This window comes from Leopardus geoffroyi, chromosome D1, assembly GCF_018350155.1.
Source record: "Leopardus geoffroyi isolate Oge1 chromosome D1, O.geoffroyi_Oge1_pat1.0, whole genome shotgun sequence".
In the NCBI taxonomy this organism is placed as follows: Eukaryota; Metazoa; Chordata; class Mammalia; order Carnivora; family Felidae; genus Leopardus; species Leopardus geoffroyi.
In genome coordinates, this window is record NC_059329.1 from 90253090 (window position 1) to 90275225 (window position 22136).

General features: G+C 47.8%; 1 protein-coding gene across 6 annotated transcripts in view; it reads left to right on the forward strand.

Annotated features, from left to right (window-relative positions):
- The window catches only part of PRR5L (proline rich 5 like), a 74989-nt gene that overhangs the window by 29319 nt on the left and 23534 nt on the right, over nt 1-22136 (forward strand). For 5 of the 6 annotated variants that reach the window (XM_045484999.1, XM_045484998.1, XM_045484996.1 and 2 more), the window contains 2 exons: nt 7901-7949; nt 20745-20802. In XM_045484999.1, coding sequence (XP_045340955.1) covers nt 7901-7949; nt 20745-20802 — 107 coding nt within the window. The remainder of the gene's footprint in view (nt 1-7900; nt 7950-20744; nt 20803-22136) is intronic. The other variant, XM_045484997.1, reaches the window with a different exon arrangement.

Consider the following 22136-nt stretch of genomic DNA (forward strand, 5'->3'; position numbering starts at 1 on the left):
GCTGGGATTTGAACCCGAGCCTCCCGTGTTCTTAAACTCCTAGTAAGTAGGCTGCAGGAGGCACACAGAGATTGCCTTGTCCAGATTTAGGCCTGACGTCCCAGGGCACAGAATCGTTACCACATCAGAGGGAAGCAGGGCGCTGTCTTCTGAGGGCCCTACTTTGGGAGGGCTTGAGGTGGAGTCTCTTTTCAGCCCAGGTGGCCCCGCCTGAGTGCGTGTTGTTTTTCTCTCTGCTCCGGTTGGTAAACACATTTGATTTTGGGGGAGGGAAGGGTAGCTAAAGGGAAGTGACAAATGGGAAGCCTCTGGGGCCGGCCCCGTGTGGTGGTTGGTCTGCACAGTGTTTAGAAATGTGGATATCTCCCCTAAAAATCCAGGCCTCTCTGGAAAGTTCACGTCGGGCAGTGCTGGATGTGCAGTCTGGGCTGGAACTGATCAGCTCCCCTCCAGGAGCCAAGGCCCGGCTGCTGGCTTTAGAAAGCCCACTACAGCCCCCCGCTACTCATGCCCACCTGCTTCCCTCACCCACCTTGCCTACCTGCCCCTGTGAGCCTGTGGGGTGCCATGGACCAACTTTCAGGTTGGCCTCGCGTTGAGTGAGGATCTGTATACATGGCCCTGGGCAAGGTTCTGAGCATCTGTCTCATCTTGCAGATGAGGATAAATTCCTACCACAGAGGCACTGGAGAATCAGCAGCCCTGTGTGTCAACTGCCTAGCAACGTGCATGTGACATAATTAGGTCAACCTTTCCTGCATCTTTTTCACTGTCCCCAGTGCCACCCACTGGGGTGCAGGAAACTGAGATGTATGGGAGTCCTGGCATTTTACCCGAGTCATGGACACCACTTCCAGTGGCCCCGATAGAACGGACCCAAGGAGGAAATGGGGCATTTCCATGTTAGTGCTTAAAGATGCCACTTCCTTGGGGTGCCTGGATGGCTCGGTCAGTTAAGCATCTGACTTCAGCTCAGGTCACGATCTCACGGTTTGTGAGTTTGAGCCCGGCTTTGGGTGAGCTCGAGCCGCACTTCTCTCTCTCTCTCTCTCTCTCTCTCTCTCTCTCTCTCTCCTTCTCTGTCTCTGCCCCGTCTCTCATCTTCAGAGGATTTCGCAGTCGGGTCGGCGGGACACTGATCAGCATAGCATCAGTAACCGAGTCTGCAGGTCCCCTGCTGTTCCTGGATCCTGAGGAAGTGGGGTTGGACCCCGCCAAGGGGCCAGGTTGGAGGGCCCGAGTATGTGGGGTAGCCCCTAATTGCCAAATGGCACAGAAACGTCGAACAACTCATCTGGCTGTCCTGACGCGTGCTGGTTAAACACGAGCCCCGTGGCATCTGTCTCCAAACTGCTTCGTCATCCCTTGGGATTTTGCTGCTTTGGGTCTTTCCCCACGTGCAAGGGAGATCATGGCTCATACCCGAGGTGGTTTCTCTACATCCTTCGTGCCACTCCTGTGCTGCCTGTCACCCTGTGGTCCCCACGCCCCCCAACCAGCATCCAGCTCCGGCAGGGCCTTGTTTACTTTCGAGTCCACAGAAGTGGGAAGTTGACAAGACGGTGAGGGGCGAGATGGCGAGTCTGTGTAATAACAGGAAATCTTGTCATCTGGGGTGGTGTCTCGCCCAGTCAGCCTGGGAGGGAGAAGGGGTGAGATAATACAGACCAGTGAGTGGTTCCCCATTTTTTTCCCTATTGTGGCCTTTCTGGCTTCTGACTGAACTTCATGGTCTGTTTCGCTTTGGGGCCGGGTCCACGTAAGCGTTCCTTTGCCATTACTCCTGGGGCGCATTACTCCTGAGGCCCCACTTCCTTCTTCTGGCTCCGTGGCTGCAGCTGCCACCAGGGGTGGTGGTGGTTAGTTCAGGATTCGGTTTCCACACGAAACCTGGCATGGAGGCCCCGTACGTGAAACAGATGAAGCATCTCATTAAGCTGAGATGTTACTTCCATCTTCGTCACAGCCACATTTCCCCCCAAGTGTGGCCCCATCCTCTGCCTTTACCCTTAAATCAGTGAGGTCTGGCCCTGGTGTCCAGCCCCCTTCATGAGTCTCACCTGGGTCCTTAATGTCAGGTCTAGGAAATGCTGGCCAGGTTGTCCTTTTAAGAAGATACTGGAGGGGCGCCTGAGTGGCTCAGTCGGTTAAGCGTCCGACTTCAGCTCAGGTCACGATCTCACGGTCCGTGAGTTCGAGCCCCATGTCGGGCTCTGGGCTGATGGCTCGGAGCCTGGAGCCTGCTTCCGATTCTGTGTCTCCCTCTCTCTCTGCCCCTACCCCATTCATGCTCTGTCTCTCTCTGTCTCAAAAATAAATAAACGTTAAAAAAAAAAAAAAAAAAAGAAGATGCTGGAGCTCCTGGGTGGCTCAGTCGGTTGAGCATCCAACTCAGGTCATGATCCCAGGGTCATGGGATCAAGCCCCATGTCAGGCTCTGTGGTGAGTGTAGAGCCTGCTTGACATTCTCTCTCTCTCTCTCTCTCTCTCTCTCTCTCTGTCTCCCTTTCCCTTCCTCCCTCCCTTCTTCTGCCCCCTCCCTTGCTCATGCATGCACTTTCTCTCTCTTTAAAAAAAAAAAAAGATGCCAAGAAGCAGTGAAATTGAGTCCTTGGGAGTGCGGGCTTCAGGGTCTGCAGCCCTGGGTAGCATATGCACCTGCTGAGTCTTGCGTGTGCCAGGCTTCTTCTGGGAACTAACTGGTCTAGGATGAACTCCCTTAACCCTTACGCTATCTGTGGAGTAGGGATCCTCATTACCCCTGAACTCCAGCTGGGGAGCAGATACAAAGGACTCACCTGGGACATTGACTTACGAAGGTTATTGCTGACAACAGTTTTCGGGCCCGGGAGCTGCCTCTTGGTCCTCACGCTCCGTGAGGCTCCTCCCGTCTCCGTCCTGTGCTTGCTGCACACCCTCCTGAGTGACCTCTGAGCATTGGTTTCCTTAAAAAGTGGAGCTGTCACTACAACCGTATGGCTTTGTTTCTAGCTTACAGGAGGAAACACATGTTGTGTACGTTGTGGAAAACAGTGCCTGGCACCCAGTAAGTGCTTAGTGAAACTTCAACGAGGGGGAAAAGATCGTCCAGATCCATCCTAAGAGCAGTTTATTTCTTCTTCCTTATTTATTTGCTGCAATAAGTCCCTACTTTCCTGTCTTCAGGGAAAACACCCTAGGAAAGGGTGGAAAAAGTGGAAGGGGGATGCTGGATTCTTGGCCCCCGTGCCTGAGACAGAGCACGAATCGTAAGGATTGGAGGTCAGAGATTTCCTGTCTTGTGCATCTAGGGAACCACAAACCATAGGCTCGTTAATTCTGTTGTCTTCCTCCTGCTTTGCTCTTCTTTCTCGTGCTTTACAGACTAAACTGGCAAAGTTGGTGAGGAAGTTACAGGGTGAGTTGTTTTTCTGTGAATGTAGGTCCGCATCCCTCTAATGCCTTGATACTTACACTCTCCATTTTTGGAGACGTTGGTGCAGCTGGTGCCTCCTGAGACCGTGGCCCCGGTGAGAAGAAATCACTGTCCGAGCCCTGCCTATCCCTTCTCCTGGCGTCTAGTCTGGCACCGTGGCTGGCACACCGCAGGTGTTCAGGAAATGGTTGTGATTCAGTGAATGAAATCATGGATCTCTCTTCTCTTATCAGTCACTCTGGAGGGAAGCGACTGCCGAGTTCCCCCTGGGGATTGTGTATCATGACAGAGGGGTGGAAAATCCCTCTTTCTCTCAGTTCAGCTAAGATCATGTTTTTCAGAAGTACTCGTTCCTTGTAAACCCAGTGCAAGCAGAATAAACACCGAGTAGAGAAACAGGTTGGAGATTTTGTGGTATGACTCAGCGGCAGTCTGCTCTCCGATGGCTGGGCCAGTTCTGGCCTTTCCTCCCCGCTTTTCTCTCTGAGTTGAATTCTCAGGCTGCCAGGCTGAGGAGGGTTTGCGTTGGCAGGTTCTCTGCTTGTGGGGTTCTCCGTTCCCTAGGACTGCCTGCTTCCTGACATCACGCCCTTGATGGGAACTCACTCCCAGAATTCCTTCTCAGCTGCATATCGTGGTAACCTTGGGGGTGGTTCTTGTTAATTACAAATTTTTAAAAATTTAAATTTTAAAATTTACAAATTAAATTTTAAAAATTTAATAGGACTTTGTCCACAGGGTACGAAACGTTTATATAGTGAGTTGTACCTTGAAGAATCTCCCTCTCCTGTACCCCAGAAACCCAGTTCTCATTCAAGCCCCCACAAAGATAATTATTATAACAGCAATTTAGTGGACTTTCTCCCAGACCTTCCTTAGGCATATGTAAGGAACATCGATATGGAAAAGCAGCTGGGGATATTCAACAGTTCATAGGAGGTCCACAGACTGGGTTGATCTGTAGGAGAATATCCCCTAACTTCAGGGAATAAAGTTTGCTAAAGTGTTTTGTTGCCCCACCAAATTTCCAGCAACAACTTCTGCTTCCTCCGTGTCCTTACTTGGGGAGATGGAGAAGAGGAGACCAAACCCGGTATTTATATATAATCCTCTATGTAATTTTTTAAATGCATACACACTTCATGGTTTAAAAATCAAGGTGCTATTTTAGTTCAAAGGGCCTGTTGGAAACCAAATCACATCGCTCTTGCAGAACAGCAAGTGAAGAGAACAGATTTGACAACTGAGTTCACTGGTATTCTGTAAATAAAAATATATATATATTCTTCCTTTTCTTTTATCTTTTCACAAGGTAGCGTATTATACACACTATTCTGTATCCTGCATTTAAAATTTTTTTTTTTTTACATTTATTTATTTTTGGTAGAGAGAAACAGAGCACAAGTGGGGGAGGGGCAGAGAGAGAAGGAGACACAGAATCCGAGGCAGGCTCCAGGCTCCAAGCTGTGAGCACAGAGCCCAATGTGGGGCTCGAACTCCCAAACCGCGAGATCATGACCTGAGCCAAAGTCGGAAGCTTAACTGACTGAGCCACCCAGGCGCCCCTGTATCCTGCATTTTTAAAAAATTAATTTTTGTATCGTTAGAGTTCTTCCCTCTCTCTCTGTCTCTAACAATTGCATAAAATTCCACTGTATGAATGAACCACAATTTTTTATGAGCACTATTGGTGCCCATTTTTATTGATTCCTGTATTTTCCTGCAGCAAAAACTCTGTACACATATGCAGTGACCTTGTGTAATGCATAGCATGTCCAGAAGTCCAACAGGTTTTGTAAGGGACAGAGCAACTTACTGACACGCCTACCCGGGATAACAGAATGTTGGCTTCAGTGATCCGATGGGGTCAGTTCTGTTCAGCTAAGTCTAACAATAATACCTAGTGGACAGGGTTTTAAACTCAGGATAGATGAAAGGACAAGTGTCTCATTCTCTTACCATACCTGGTTATAATTGGTCCGTGGTGCTTTAAGTATATAAAGTGGGTTGTTGTGCACATTCCTGTGCTGGTTCCCCCTCGGTAAAGGACTGAGGATCACCCTCATCAGTGTGCGGGAAGCAGCTCTCTGTGCTCTGTGGCTTGTTCCCATCCATCACCTTCCCATCGCTCCTGGTGCGGCTGCTCGTAGCTTCAGAGTCCTTTCTTCTGTGCCTTTGTCTTGGTGGTTATGTCAGGTTCACTCCTTAGCCTCTGCTCCTTTATCAGCTGATTCGTATCCCACGCTTTGTGTTCCCTTAACGCTCTGCAGAATTCTGGCTGTGGCCATGGCTTGCTTCAGCCCTCGCCTTACCATAAGGTGCTGTATCTCCCCCTCACTGGAGGCCCCAGCCTTTCTGCATGCCCTGATAGGTAGGGGAAGATACTTCTTGGATTCCTCACTTGGGTAACATCAGGATGCACTCAGAGTACCATTGTGAAATGTCCCTGGGCAGTCATCGCCTGTTTAACCATGTCTAGCCTCCATTAACAACTGTTACATTTGCATAGGTCCCTCCTCCAACGTGCTCCAGTAGGGTTTTCCATGGTTGTTGACCTTGAAGGACTACCCTTACCCCTGACCTCTTTCTCCTTCCATTTTACCCAAAGCATCTTCATGAGCACAGAGTTTCCCAGCACAGATTCCTCAGAACGCCAACTCCATAGCGTATTATTTGGTCTCAGAGCCGTGTCAGCCCCTCAGCATTATGGGTACCTGAGATGTGTGTGGGAAACTTCGTTTGAAGTAGCCCATTATTAGGACTTGGTTTTCTAAGTCCTTTTGAGGAAGCCTGGCTTCTTCATCTATGGTTTTGAGGCTTCCCAGTGGCCATGAAGACTTCCCAGTGGCCAGCAGTCAGAAGCAGCCTCTCTGACTCTTCCTGTTTGAGAGCCCCCATCTGGGGCTGCCCGCCAGGTTTCTGTTTTCTTTCTGAGAGACACTTCTAGCCTCCAAGAGCAGCGATGAGCAACCTGCCCTCAGCCTCCTGACTGATGAAGTTTCCCCTGTTTCTGTCAGACCTGCCCACCATCTGGGAGAGCTCCTGGGTTGTGTTGATGGGGCAGCCTTCCAGGAGACTGCCATTAAATTGGATCTCAAGATGCGGTATCCACACAGGCACATTGTCTGTCTTGGGAAAAAGAAGGTATAGTCTGTGTGCAACCCGTGTTTGCAGCTTTCCAGGGCTCTTTCTGGTGTGAGAATTGAGATCATGGGTGTCTCTTTCTCTTTTTTGATACCGTTGCATCGATGATCTGCACATAATGATACCTCACTGTCACTTCCTGTTTCTCCAGGACACGGAGAACATGTGGGAACACATTTTGGGGGCGGGGGAGTTGATATCCAGCGGGGGTGGTCAGAAGGCTGAGCCTTTGCTCCTTAATGACCGTGGCTGGTGGGGTGAAACAATTTGAAGTCAATGAGGAGTGTACCCTCTAGGGAGCACGTTGGATCCGGAGAGCCAGTTACTCATGTTTTTAGATTCATTGCCTTGTTTGGATCAAGTTATAGAAAGATCAGTAGGGCGGTCCCACGATTTGTCACAGGGAGATGGGGACCTGGTGCCAACACCTCTATTTTTAAAATTCTTTTTTTAGCTCTAAAGACTCTTTGAAATTATCCTGCGAGTGTATTTATTAACACACTATTGATCCATACCACCGAGACCTCATCTGTCTTGGTTGTTCACTTCCGTCCACCTGGTGCTGGCCCAGTGTCTGGCACGTCAAGGGAAGCTCAACAAACTGGATAAATAAAATCTGTTTTCCCTGTTGTAGCCCCCTTTGAACGACTGCCTCAGTCACTTGGGGGGGGGGTGGTAAGACCATCCAAACTATGGCACCATGTTGAATGTCTCTGATGGATTTGGAGGAGAGACAGAGTGGGATTATGGGGAAAGATGTTGAATTTGCAGAAGGCCTGGGTTTGAATCTTCACTCTGCCACTGGGGGCCTCTCTGAGCCTCTGTTTCTTTACTTATATTGGAGGATAATAATTGCCCTCCTCTCACACATACTTTACAGTTCTTCAATCCTTGACTGAAGAATGCATGAAAAATATGTTTTAAACCATAAAGTCTACAAATATGGAAGATTACAAAATTATGGTCTTTCTCTCTTTCCTTTTCTTTTCTTTTCTTTCTTTCTTTCTTTTTTTTTTTTTTTTTTTTGCTTCCCATGAAGCCAGAGTCCCCTAGCTTGCTTCTACCAACTCTATTAGAATTAGAATCTCCCGCGACTGCCCTCTGGCGATAGTTGTCTTTGTAGAGTGAACTAAGGAACAGATACCCTTTTAGGACTTCCATTGCCTGAATCCCATAATAACTTTGGTGCAGAGGTATTATTAGAGCCTAGCACACTCCTTTCTTAGACCTGGACTTGGCCCCTATGCCACTGGGGAGCACTCTATCGTCGTATGTGTCCGTGAGTTAGGCACCGGGAGCTCTACTCTCATGGGCTGCTTGATGGTGTTTCTCTCTCCCCAGGAGGCTGCTGAAGAGTGAACTTGGATCATTCATTACAGACTATTTCCAGGTAAGCTGTGTGAGTCTGAGTATCTGTCATTATAGTGCACCTGGATACATGCACCTAAAGGGGTGGCCAATACCATACACCTGGGCATTCCTTCAACATCCAAAATTACATATGCCGAGTCCCTGATAATGCACAGGGCCAGTGTGGTCCCTGCTTTTATGGAGATTACAGTCTTGGGCAGTGGTTCTCAGGCTTCTTGGTCATCCTTACACTCTTTTTAAAAATTTTTTTTTTTTTAACGTTTATTTATTTTTGAGACAGAGAGAGACAGAGCATGAACGGGGGAGGGTCAGAGAGAGGGAGACACAGAATCTGAAACAGGCTCCAGGCTCTGAGCCGTCAGCACAGAGCCCGACGCGGGGCTCGAACTCACGGACCGCGAGATCGTGACCTGGCTGAAGTCGGACGCCCAACCGACTGCGCCACCCAGGCGCCCCCGGTCATCCTTACACTCTTAAAAATGATCGGTTATTTGGGTTATCTCTGTCTTCACCATATTGGAAACTGAACCTGAGAAACTTAAAAATATTTAAGTCATTTAAATAATAAACCTATTACATGTTAGTCTAAATAGCATTTTTGTGAAAAATAACTTTTCAGAATAAAAAAAATAGAAGAGAGGCATTATTTTACGTTTGCAAATCTCTGCACCATCTGGCTTCATAGAAGATAGCCGGATGGATCCTCCTGTCTGTTTCCCATTCAGTCTGTTGTGACCTTGCGCATCATGTGGTCTCTGGAAACCTGCACGGTACACTGATGGAAGGTGCAAGGAAAAGGGTAGATTGTGGCTTAGTGTCATTAAGGAACAAGTTTTGACCCTGTGGAAAAGGTCTGGGGATATGGGACCTCAGACCACACTGTGGGAACTGCTCCTCTAACAACATTCCCTCTCACCCCCCGGGGATGGCATCTAATTCAGTGTAACTGTATGTACCTTTCAGCCAAGTGACTTCTTGTCGCTAAGCCTCCTAGTCTGTTCTGTTAAAGATGATTGGATCCAGCGATCTGACACCCCTCTGCCCAAACACTGTTGTTATGAGGCTAATGAACTCAAGGTTCCAGACTCCCTTACAGGATGGTTTATTTTTCTTCTTTGTTTTTTTCTTAGTTTATTTATTTATTTTGAGAGTGAGAGTGTTGTGTGTGCATGAGCAGGGGAAGGGCAGAGAGAGAGGGAGAGAGAGAATCCCAAGGAGGCTCCGTGCTGTCAGCGCAGAGCCTGACCTGCGGCTTGAACTCATGAACTGTGAGATGCTAACCTGAGCTGAAATCAAGAGTCAGAAGCTTAACCAATTGAGCCACCCAGATGCCCCTAGGAGGATAGTTTCTAATCGACTGACACAAGTTGTTTTCCTGACTCCACCCACAAGCATGTGGGAGAGGGCATGGGGACGTTTGTTTGACAGTGAGTAATTGACTGAGTGATACTTTAGTGAAGTCAGAGTTACTACTTTTCCCCACTAATTAGCTGAGTAGGTCTTGGGCAAGATGCCTCATTTTCCCCATCTGTAAAATGGGAACAAAAATATGACCTACCTTAGAGGTCGTTGTTGGTTTACGTGAAATAACACATGCAAAGCATTCAGCGCATAGTGTGGGTGTTGGGTGGGGGACAGAGTAGGGGAGTGGTCAAGATCGTGGCCTCTAAAGCCAGACTACCTGAGTTTAGTGCCCAGCATAGCCCCTTACCAGCTGTGTGACCTTGAGCAAGTTGCTTTACCTCTGTGTGTTTTAGTTTTCTGTTCTATAAAACCAGGGGTGTTAGGACCTAACCTTATAAGATTGTCGTGAGGACTAAATAAATTGTTATTTGTCAAGTGCTCAGAACAGTGACTAGCACAGAGGAAGACAGAGTAACGCGGTTATTAAACTTAACTGTATGCGTATTTGTTATTCTAAAGTGTCATCCAACCCTTTTAATGGGAAACTAACATAAAAATACCTAACATCTTGGTTTCAGGTTGGTGGTGCTATTCTATACCCACGGAGAACACACTTTTATTTAAGACAGCTTAAAGAATTTTTAGGTCTTAAAAACAATACTGACATTCTTTTTTTTCTTCCTTACTAACATTCGGGAAGCTTAAATTTTTATGTGCACTTTTAAAGAATGACAGATGTTAGTCCTTTAAAACACACACACACACACACACACACACACACACACAGCAGAGAATGGCCACTATAAATATGGACAAAGCAAGACCCAACAGCAGCCTGGAATTCTATCGGGTCAGATGTCTCAGCTGCTTGAAAGAAAAAGCCCCTGTCCAGGGAGAGACAAACATAAAGATTAAGAAAGAGGTAATTAGTTACAAATGTGAATCATCTCAGTTGCCCTTGACTCAAAGGTCAGCCTTGTCCTCAGTCTCTTCTCTTGCTGTCTGTAGTGATTGATTTTTAAATCCAACTACAGAGAAGTGGTTTTTCAATTGGTCTTGAAGAAACCTGCCAGGCCGGCAGCCTTCCTCGCTGACATTTAAAGTAGACAGAGTTTGGTGTGGTTTCAATCGGGTTTTAAATGTCAGTTGTCTTTTGGCACGGGGGGCTACCCCTAGGATGGGTGGGGAAGGGCACTTGGGTGGGGACTTGTTTATCTGGGAAGCCCTGAGGTTTGGGGGGGGGGGTCGGTTAATGCTGCTTACAAAGTATGCCAGCCACTTAACTAATAACCACATGTCATTTTCCATCGAGAGCTTAATCAGAGAAACGGCTTGGTGAATATTGAGTCTCTTTCTGGGGGTGTGGGGTGGGAACTGGTTTTCACAGTTTTGAATCTGGGATTTTCCTTAGTACTAGACTGGAGAGAAAGCTATCCTGGACGCTGTTTATTTAAATGTAGGTTTTAAGTCTCCTGTAGGTGCAGAGCCCTTTAAAAAAAAAAAAAAAAAAAAAAAAGGTGTTTGGCTCCCCAGTGCCTGGAAAGTACCTGGAACATAAGAGATGCCCAGTGAAGTTTCTTGGGAGAGAGCAAGAGGGAGGGGTTGTCTACCACAGATACAGGAGATGATATTAGGTGGTATGCACAATGACATTAAGTAATACTGGTCTTCGTGGCTAGAATGTATTTTCCTTTCTTTTCCTTTCATGCTTCAGATTGTGCCCAGGGAGGGTCTCGCTTAGCGCCACTGTATCTCTGACACTCCTGCAGGACTTGGCGATCTCCCTTGTTTCAGAAAGAGAGAGCACGCCTCGAACTTAGTGTCTTCAGCTAGGAATACTGATTAGGATTTCATAAATTTTTTTTTCTTTGCCTCGAGTTGATGGTTGAGTTACATTCTGTTTATGGCAAATGATGTTGCTATAGTTTCATTTTTTAAACATATTTATGTTTTAAAAAGTGGACTGATTTAAGAAAAATAGTATGCAAAGAATAACAGTTTAGGGGACCCTGGCGATGGCCAGATGGTGAAAGTGGTTCAAGAGAGAGTCAGGTTTGGAAAGCCCAATGCTGGGCACTGCTTGAAGGTGGGCTGGTTCCAAAGCCATGCAAGGAAGAACTGTCCATGAAGGAGGATGGGAGGGAGGAGGGAGGTCCAGGAGGGAGGGCTATAGAGGCCAGCCTTCACATTCAACTAGCAGACGTGCTGTGAAGAAGGAAAAGTCTGAATGGGCTCCAGAAAGAACACGCCTCCAGCAAGGAGGAAGGAGGAAGTCCATGGACAAATAAGGAACAGAACATGAGGGTGGAGGTGAGACCCCAAAGGGAGAGGTCGATGAATGGGCTCTTTGGGCTCTGGGCTTTTCTGTGACATGAAGGATCGGGTGCCCCCTCCCTGCCATCTGCATTTAGCGATGGACTCACATCTCCTGGGACCCAGAGAGATCTCTTCTGGGTTGGGTTGGGTCGCATCTCTCCAACCCAGAGATCTCTACTTGCAGAACCTTCTCTGTGGCTCTGCTTTTGAAGGTGAGCATTCTCATTTTGTAGCTTCAAGGAAAGATTCACTGAAGGGTATCTTCAGTCAGGAATAATGAAAATGACCTGAGGTGAAGGCAGAGGGGAAGCAGGTGGGAAAAGAGTGCTTATCTTGTGTCTGCACACAGAGAAGACAGGCCATTTGATCCACAGAAGCATAGAGAGATTTCCATAAGAAACTGGCGGGAAAAAAATCTGACATTTCCAGTGTTGAATTTTCTCTTTCCCTCTGTTTTGGGCCTGGAAGGAAAGCTGAGGTTTCCCAGGGGAACTCTATCATAGAGACAGCTCTGTGGGATAACTGTTTCCGTAGAACTTTGGAAATGATGATCGGAAGTGCTCTACATTTTTCTATCACCTAATTAATGGTTAACCACGTTGGTGATGCAGGGCATGGGGATGGGCACAGGGGGGAGTGGCTGCAGATAGAGTATTCTGTGCTCCTGTATCTGCTGGCTGTGTTGTGTTTGTTGCAAGTTTTTACCCCAAGCCCGGAAAGTTAAATTCCCTTTGGTGAAACTAGAGTTTTGCTTGATACAGAAACTCAGTTTCTAGTCAGTAGCTCTGAACAAGATAGTACCTAGGAAAAGGGGAAATTTAGTCACCCCAGTGCCCAAAGGCCACAGATGGCCTGGTAGTGTTTGATCTAAATACTTCCATTACTGCTCATGTCTTGTGAGAGCCCCGGGAGGCCAGTCCCTCTTAGCTCATCATTATCAGGGAAGATTCATTAAGGGCTTGTGGCACATGGCAGAACCAAAGGAGGAGACCCATGGAAGTGTCAGGGTCACCGTGGAGTTCGACATTGAAGACAGAGCAGGGATGTGGATACCTCTATGCAGGTACCACACAGGGTAGTGTTACCTGAAAACCTGAGTGGATGGTAAAGGCTTACAAACAGGCCCAGGATAAGTATACTTTGTAGGGACAAAGCTGGGTGGGACTTCTAAGAATCCGCAGATTCTTCCTGGGTGGAGAGATGATAAAGATTGGGGAAAATCACTTTCATGTGATTTTTTTTTTCCCAAACCCAAATTGACTAGAGGCGAAAAGTTTCAGCTCCTTTTTGGTCAGCCTGGGAGGTCTTCCCAAACACATGGGGTTCCCCAAAAGGAAAGGGGTGATTAGGTGGATGGAGGGGAGCAAGAGATGGGGCTTTGAACAAGTGGGCTGAGCTCCAGCAAAAAGACAAGGGGGGAAGATGATACCCTTAGGGGAGAAGATCGTTGCGAGGTTACGTTTTGGATTTGGCCAGTACTTGGAAGAAAGCCCTTGTGGAGTCTGTAAACTTGGGAGTGGCTCAGAAACTTTGCTTGGGCACTGTGAGGGGAGGGAATGGGGTGGTGCCAGTCTGGGGACTGCAAGAAGGACCCCTGGATGTCCCAGGCTGCACTGTGTGGGGCTGCCCGCCAGCCAGCCGCGTTCCCTGTCAGCAGCTCCGCCATGCTTAATCTCCTCGGCGATTGCCTGGAATCTGTGCAATTATTTGAATATTTTTATTGTACTTTCTCTCACATTTTATGAGGATAAGTGGGAAAATGGGCCTTGAAATTGATAACCATAGGTCTTAATATAATTGAGATAAAGATGAAAATCCGCGGGCATGCTGCAATGGCGGATCTTTAGCCTCATTGGACTTGGGTGATTGCACATGCTATTGTTAAATAGTAGGTACACGTAGGTACAAAATGCTGAAAATCTATCACCCGAAGATGAGCTCCGAAGGTGAGGTGTAATTAGGGGTTTTATAATCCTTCTTAGCTCTGTGGGAACAGAACTCCGAACATCATGTAAGTGTCTTGTTCCACACGAATACGTGTTTTCAGGAACCCACTATGGGTGAAATTGGGTGATTTCCTATAGAGCAGGCAGGGAATGGCAGCAGCCAGGTTTAAGGCACCAGTGAAGGAAGGTTGGAAGGCAGGGGTAGATGCTGGAAATGCACATGTGTTCCGATAAGTGCAAACATTCAGCAGTTCAGTGGCCATGAGGGGTAAAGACTGAGTTGGAAGGGCTGAGAAATATTTGTTAGGCATGGAAAGCACCAGGGCAACTGTCTCTGAGGCTGCTTAAGAGCTATATGGAGGGGACGCCTGGGTGGCTCAGTCAGTTAAGCGTCTGACTTTGGTTCAGGTCATGATCTCATGGTCAGTGAGTTCGAGCCCTGTGTCAGGCTCTGTACTGACAGCCCAGAGCCTGGAGGCTGCTTCGGACTCTGTGTCTCCTTCTCTTTCTCTCTGTCCCTCTTCCACTCACACTCTGTCTCTGTCTCTCTCCCAAAAATAAATAAACGTTGTTGTTGTTTAAAAAAAAAAAAAAAAGGGTTATATGGAGGACAAAAACATCCATAGTCACAATGGCGAACATTTTCATGCATTTATGCACCAGCCACTCTTTAAAGCTGATGGTTCTCGAAGTGTGATCCCGGACCAGCATCTTCCGCACCACCTGAGAGCACGTTGCCAAGGCAGATTTTCAGGCCCCGCCTCGGACTCACAGAATCAGACACTGGGGATGGGGCCCAGAACTCTGTGATTCTGATACCTAATCAAGTCTGAGAAAATGCTGGAAGCATTCTCCCTGTGACAAGTCACTTGTTCCTCCTGACAGCTGATGAGGAAGATTTTGTTATTACTGTTCTGCAGATACTATGACTGCAGCTCTCAGAAGGGAGGTTATCCAAGATCGCACAGCTGGCAAAATGTACAGCAAGTGTCAGACTCAGGCCCTCTGGCCATGGGAGAAAAATCTTCTGGATTATACTCTAAATGTTAAAATGCCCGTAAGGCATTCCCTGAAAAACTCCACGGAAGAGAAATTTCAGTGTTTTTAAATTTTATTTATTTATTTTTGGTGTCCAGAGAAACAGACAGGGACTGTTTTCCAGCTTCCTTTAAAATGACTTTTTTAAAAGCCCAAATTCACCCTCTACCACTAAAATGGTGCTGAATGAAGGATTCGCATATGTAGCAAGTTTTTCATTTTTTCACACTCCCATCTGGGGATTTCTGTCTGGTCTCATCACACTGCCACATCCCCTCCCCGCCCCCATCCCCACACCAGGACTGGTTTATTAGGAACTCTCTGGGCTTGGGGGCGAGTCGTGTTTATAAGGCTTTTTGTTGCTTATCTAGGAAGGCATCCAGGTTCACAGGAAATGCAGACATCCTTAGATATGATGGCTGTACTTTCAAAGCTGCAGCGGGGAAAAAAGGAGGTGGCCCATAGTTTCCATCCCTGGCTTAGTGCCAGTGCCAGGAACCTTTGTGGATCTTGATATCACTGGAAACATGCCAGGAGTAGAAAAGAATTGTTGGCTAACAAGAGTTCTCCGTGGGCAGAGTGGCATGCTTCTAGATGCCTCCGGGGTAGGAAAGAATGTCTCATTTGGGAATGGAACCCACCTAGGAGCCACGTGTGAGCCTTGCTGGACAGTGAGTGTGTGTGGATAGCGGAGAGGGAGGCCCTGAGGAAGTACTTCAGGGGAGGCAGAATTTGGGAAGCTGGTAGCAGGGTTGGGCAGCGGAAATGGCCCGGCTGGATAGAGGTTTCATGGTGGAACTCCGTCCCGTCACCCGAGATTGCTAAACCGGCTGCTCCCCGTATGTGTGATCCTGAAGTGGATCTCCTCTCCCTTCCCCTTTGGGCAAGGACACAAGAAACCTCCCCAGTGGACAGGGCAGAAGAACAGGATGGCTAAAAGCACCAGACCTTCTTCCGGGTGGGTCTGGATTCCCATCCTTGCTGGAACACTCACTGGCTGGGTAACTGCAGGCATGTCACTTAACCTCTCTGAGCCTCAGTTCTCTTAGTGATACGCTAGCTGAGATCATGGTACCGACTTCAAAAAGTTGATGCGGTTACTAGATAAGATGTGGTAGATGCAAAGTCCTTGGTATTTAGGGAGCGGTCAACATACGGTAGCTATTTGTATCTTTATATATATTGTTTTATTATTGCTAAAATAAACCAAGGGAATATAATGGGGGTTTGGATTCAGACCAATCTGGGTGCTAGTTCTGGTCTCACATCTGCTAGTTGCTATTCTGAGCCTCCGTTTCTTCATCTGTACAAAAGGCATAGTTTGTGGCAAAGGTACAATGAGCTAGTTAGTGCATGCAAAGTGTTTAATACAGTGCCTGACAAGAGTAAAAACCAGTGAATAACTCTACTGTCATTCTTCCTCCTCCTCCTCCTCCTCCTCCTCCTCCTTCTTCTTCTTCATCATCATCATCATCATCATCATCATCATCGCTAAAGCAGTGGCAGGCAGCCTTAGCATTTACAGGATTCCTGCTGTTGGAAAGTTCTTTCCTCTGGGAAGATGGGTTAGTGTCGTCCTTCTCGCCACCCCCACCCCCAGCCTGTGGGTTCCCTGTTTCCCTGAGTCCCTTCGGTGGGTTTGGGGAAGTACCTGCTTGACAAGAGGTGCACACTGTTGACAAGCCCACCTTCTCCTCTGTCCTCCCCTGCTTCCTCCTGCCTGCCCTCCATGATCAGCTAGGATGAGCTGAATCTGTCCCACCCACTCAAGATTGGGTGGTTTTGGATGCCTTTCCCCAGACATCCTTGTTTTTTGGGTTTTTTTTTTTTTTTTTTTTTTTTTGCATTTTTCCTAGCTGAACTTCATTTTTCTGTTGGCGTATTTTTTGATGTCTTAGACGTGTCAGCTGTCTTTCACGTCTAGGCTCCTCTGCTGCTTGATTCAAGTGATGTGTATTCCACGTCTAAGTTCATTTATGGGGTGGGGGCAAGGCACCAAGTAACAATGGGCCTCGTTCCCAGTCCCAAGTCATTTCCTAGGTGGCTGTTATTTAATGTAAACCGTTGTTGGCTCCAAGCCATTGGGCCGGGGAGGTGGTGTGGTTGCCGCCATTGGGCAGGGAACGGGACCAGAGAAAGGTCGGGTTCTTCCCAGCCCTGGCACCACACAGCTCCATCACCATAGCCTGCAGCAAGCATATCCTCAGCGCCTTCCAGAATCATGCCTTTGTTAAGGGCCGGGAATGCGGTGAGGCGAGTTCCAGGAAGAGATGCTTAAAAGGACAGACCGTCCAAGATGGATGCCTGAGTCAAGGCTGGTTCTTTTCGTTTTCCTTTGTCCTTCTGGGGGGAAGGAGGGGGATGTCTCAGCAGCCTTAAGCCCCACAGATGTCCAGTTGGCGTATCCTGAGGTGAAGCGAGCAGCACACAGAGTGGCCGCAGCCAGGGTTGGGGAGGTCGGTCTCCCTTTCCCGTGGGCCTGCTGCTGCAGCCTGTGGTGGACAGGAGACCACCCCCCCGCAAGAGATCGGAACCTTTGCACCCTCAGTACACACATCCGGGATGGTCAAGAGGCCCTCCCTGAGTTACCAGCACTTGAGCCACAGCTCTGCCAGCCCCGGGGCAGGGAAGCCTGCCCCCGGGGCCCCTCCCCAGGTGCTGCAGGGCCTGCCCCAACCCTACCCTCCTTGCATTTGGGCCTGGGCCCCCCAGCATTTCGGGGAATAAGAGGACAGTGTGGGGCCGGAGGCAGGGTGAGGGAGACCCTGTGGGACCAGTACGTGTAGGGGTGGGGGAGTGGGGGGCGAGCAGGTGTTGAAAAATCCTCCTGGGGAGGTGGTAGGAGGCAGGACCACAAGTGAACCCAATCAGATTTCACTTACAAAACACAAGTTTGAAGATAAAAAATACTAAGAATTAAAATGGCAACTGCAGAGCATTAAACCCCAAGCAGGAAGCCTTTCAGGCCATGAGGCCCGGAGGAACATAGGACCCTTCCGGAGGGTGGGAGCCTGTGTGACTGCAGATTCCCAGGAGAGAAGACTGTTGGCTCAGTTTGAGGCCTGGGTCAGCAATGGGGTAGGAAACAGGCCAATCAGCTAAGCTGGAGATGCAGGCTGTGATCAAGGGGTTTGAGCTTGCACAGTGGGGCACAGATCCATTGAGTGCATGGCGGGAGATTCTCTGGAGAGCAGGGGCTGTGGGCTAGGCTGGGCCCAGAGATCCTTTCTCTGCGTGCACGTGACAAACAAAAGCTGGAGACCAGTTAATCAGCTGTAAAATAAGAGCAAAATCCACAAATGCCTACGGATAGAAGAATCTGTAAGATGCTTTTGAAAGGTGCTTTAGTTTCCTGGAAAAGGACAAGCCCACCGAAATAGCCTCAAAACTGCGTGTGACCAGTGGATTTTGACCACAGGGCTGGGGAGATGGCAGAATATGGCTAGAGGCTCCTTAAATCCCCTCCTGAGCCCAAGTTTCTATTGCTCTTACCTTGGCCTAAGTTACAGAACTGCCATGCTGTGTATCATGAGGATTTTAAAAGAGTATTTTCTTTTTCATTTCTCCATAATACACAAATCATTCCTTTTCATTGAAAAAAAAATGTCTTTTTTTCTTTCCCCAAATGTCTCCTTGAAGGGGGAGAAGTAGGAGAGAGAGGGAAGAAGAACCTGAGCCATCGTTTAAAGCTTATCCCTTAAGGTACAGATACAGAGTGATTTTTATCAAGTAAAGAAAACGTCAACAGATTTAGGGACCCTGTATCACTTTCTCCCCTCTTCTACATATTCTGTCTCTTATCTTGATTTCTTAAAAGTTCAAAATGGGCTTCAGCACCAAAACAGGCAATATATATATTCAGCCAGTGTTTATTAACATCTGCTATGTTTGGGGCACTGTTCTCAGAGCAGTAAGAAATGGCCTTCACCCCTAAGGACCTAGTGAGTATGATACAGGGTTTGAATTTGTTTCTTTAACTCATGACATCGCCTGGACTAGGCTTTTATCTCTCTGTTGTCAGTACTTCCTGTTCTCCCACCACTCTACCCCCACCCCTGCCATTTAAAATGTAGACGTCATAGGACAAAGTCACAAAAACTGCATTAAGAGGGAGGCACAATCACATTCACAGGTGCATTGCAGAAACATGACATCTTGGAAGGTTGTAAAGTTGTTTTGGAAGAAGCCTGGGACATCTGTGTTGGCATCAGCGGTGGTGACAGAGACTAATGGCATCAGGAGCCCTTGCACAGAGCACCCAGGGGAAGTTCTGAGAACTTCACCTGGATGGGTGATAGGGACCCACACAGAGACTTGAGGCCCCAGCTGCTCAGAAACATGCAGGTGGAGCGACTGCCTTCTGGAAGGCACCTGCACAGTCTTTTCCTGTCCAGCCCGGCTGTCACAGAGCCTTGCTTCTGATAGTCTAAATTTGGTGCAGTGGTGTTTTCTTGCTTTCTGACCCAGAAGCTGTTGGGATTCATTTGCTTGGCTGGAAGGTGGAGAATGCAGGTGGGGTCTCACTGAAACTACCTCTCTGTTCCATCGTTCTGTGTAAAGGAATTGAATTTTGTCTCCTTTAACAGAGTTGGTGTTCTCCTAGAAGATGTCATTCTGACTTTGAGTTGGGGTTCCATCTTGACGCTAAACGCTGGCCAACTACTTTTTGAAGTTAGATCATCTCTTGTGAATTTTAATAGGGCTTCTGAAATTTGGTTTATATGTGTGAGTCACAGAAATGTGACAGTTCCTTTGACAAAATATTTTAATATATTTGATGTAGGCCCATTCATTACCGACTCTCTTTAACTCCCACTCCTTTGTGAAGATAGATGGGCTAAGAGAACAGCTATTATCATCAATGCCCATTACCACTGAGTACTAAGGACATGAGATACTGTGTGTGTGTGTGTGTGTGTGTGTGTGTGTGTGTGTGTGTGTAATGACTAAGTCTTATAAGAACTTTATGATGTTGCTAGTATGGTGCCATTTTACAGCTGAGGAATTCAAGTATTAGAGAAAGTTCAAGATCACATAGCTCGAGTGTGGCCGAGCTGGGACTTGAGCCCCCGTCTGATATCCAAATTCTTTCCACTCTGCTATGCACGAGGGTTTGCATCATTGTCATCATTGCAACAGGGTTTTAAGGTTTTATAAAGGAGAATACTAAGAAATGCATTAGGTTTTCTGTAGGATACAGATCACCATGGGCCCCCCTGCCCCATAAGCATAGGACTTTGATAATCTGATAATGTGAGGTGAGTGGAGAGGCACCAGCGCATCCTTGCTCTTGGAGCTTCTGTGACCTGTGAAGAGGCTGCTCCGCTTCTTATGGGACCAGTGCTAGCCCTTCAAGGGGGCTCTGGGTGGGGAGACTTGCTAGAAGGCAACAAAGCAGAGTGGAGAGAACATGGCTTCTGGAGCCAAGAAGACCTGGTCTGTCTCCTGTAGGCAGTCTCTTCACTGACCGTCAGTAAAGTGAGGGTCATGGCACCAACCGGAGAGGACTGTTGGGAGGGTAGCAATTAGGTGAAATGAAGGATATAAACCCTCTGACATGCGCAGAACACTCAGCAGTTGCTAGGTACAATTGCACAAGGACTTAACCGTGCTCTCTCTTTTCACAGCCTTCCATGCACACCCTCACTGGTGGACACATACTCACGGCTGTTTAAGGTTTTGCATACAGTCTCTTTCATGCTTGCGTGGGAAGCCCTAAATTCATCTCTTAAAAAAATATATTATCTCTGTACAATTTCCCATTACCTCAATGCTCCCTTTTCTGAGTTTAGATGAAGGGCTTGAAGGACATCGGGTGTCCACCACAGGCCTGCCGTAGGACTCAGCCAAGCCTGTGGCATGCCTCCTCCCTGCTTGGAGGGATGGAATGGTGGTTGAGTTTGGCTCTCGTCTCCCTCGTTTGCCGTGGGATGTCTTGTTGACTTCTCCCGAAGCCTGATCTTCCAAGAGGACAGATGGCTTCTAGTACTTGGAAGCGTGACTGGCATCCAAGGGCCCAGAGCCCCGCGCCCTCGCCCATTGGACGTGGAAGAGGTTTTGTCGGTGCGTGAAGTAGCCCAACCCTTGTGTTCTTTGTTCTCTCTTGACAGAATCAGCTTCTTGCCAAAGGCCTGTTGTTTGTGGAGGAGAAGATTAAGCTGTGTGAAGGCAAGTACAAGGCAGCCCTCGTACAGTGGGCCCTGTGACTCAGCCTCTGCTGTTTGGACAGCTGAAATGCTTCTGTCCAAGAGTGGCAGGCTCCAAGTGAGTGATTCACCCTGTCTCTCGCTCCCCCCGCGAGCGGCCTCACTTGCTTGGAGCCAGCCACTGTGGCTGTGCCAGTCAGATCTGTATTTTGAAAAATGAGGTGGGATTGGGGTGGTCTTCTCCGAGAACCCTCGCCGAGGGTGTTTCACGGGATGCGTGCTGGCGGTCCCCTGTGGAGGGATAAATTCTACCACGGATCCTGACATGCTGTTCTCCCTGGTCTGACCCAGGCTATTTCTAACTGGCCTTTTTCATCTTAGTTGAGGTCCTATATGCCAGGAGGCCTACCTGTTTGGGGGGCATTAGGCTAAACAGGCCCCTGCTGAATGGTGTATGATTTGATAGGCAATGGAAGATTCCTGGCCTGAAAAGATTTTAGAGCCCAGCAGACAGAATAGAAAGGGACCGAATGGAGATGGGAGATGGGACCAAGGCAAGAAGTGGCCAACCCCGGGACTCTAGCAAGGGCTACCTCTCAGCTGCCTCCAAGGTGGATTCTGACCTTAGCTTACCACCTACTTCTTCGGTGACTTTTGCCAAGTTTCTAGTTCCTTTGAGCCTTGGTTTTTACTGATTATTTATTTTTGAGAATTTTTTATTAAAATTTTTTTAAGTTTATTTTGAGAGAGAGAGAGAAATAGAAAGAGAGAGAAAGAGAATCCCAAGCAGGCACTATGCTCAGCGCAGAGCCCAGTGCAGGGCTTGAACTCATGAACCGTGAGATCATGACCTGAGTCGAAATCAAGAGTCAGATGCTTAACTGACTGAGCCACCCAGGCGCCCCAGTTTTTTTTATCATTTTTAAAATGACCGAATGGGCTAGGGGTTATAAGCAGTATAAGGAGTGTACCTGGCGTAGCATCATACTTGGCATGCCGTAGGTCCACAAACTGGTTTCTTTTTTTTTTTTTTTTTTTTTTGTACTTTAGCCTAAAGACCTCTATCTGTAGGTCAAATTTACTACTAGTCCCAGACATATCAGGCCATAGAGCATCCCTTTTTTTTCACCTCCATTCCCTGGGAAAAAGATTCTTGTTCCATGAAGTGTCCCCTGGGAAGACAAAGTAGGAGACAAATGAGAAGCTGACACCGGAAAGTTCCGGTGCTTGGCCCACAGTAAGTGCTCAGCAGACCTTTGGAAGAATAGAGATTAGAAATTAACTTCCATATATGTGACAGCTGACTGAACTTGTAGCCTTGTTTTCCTTCCATATAGCTGTATTCAGGCTTTTTCA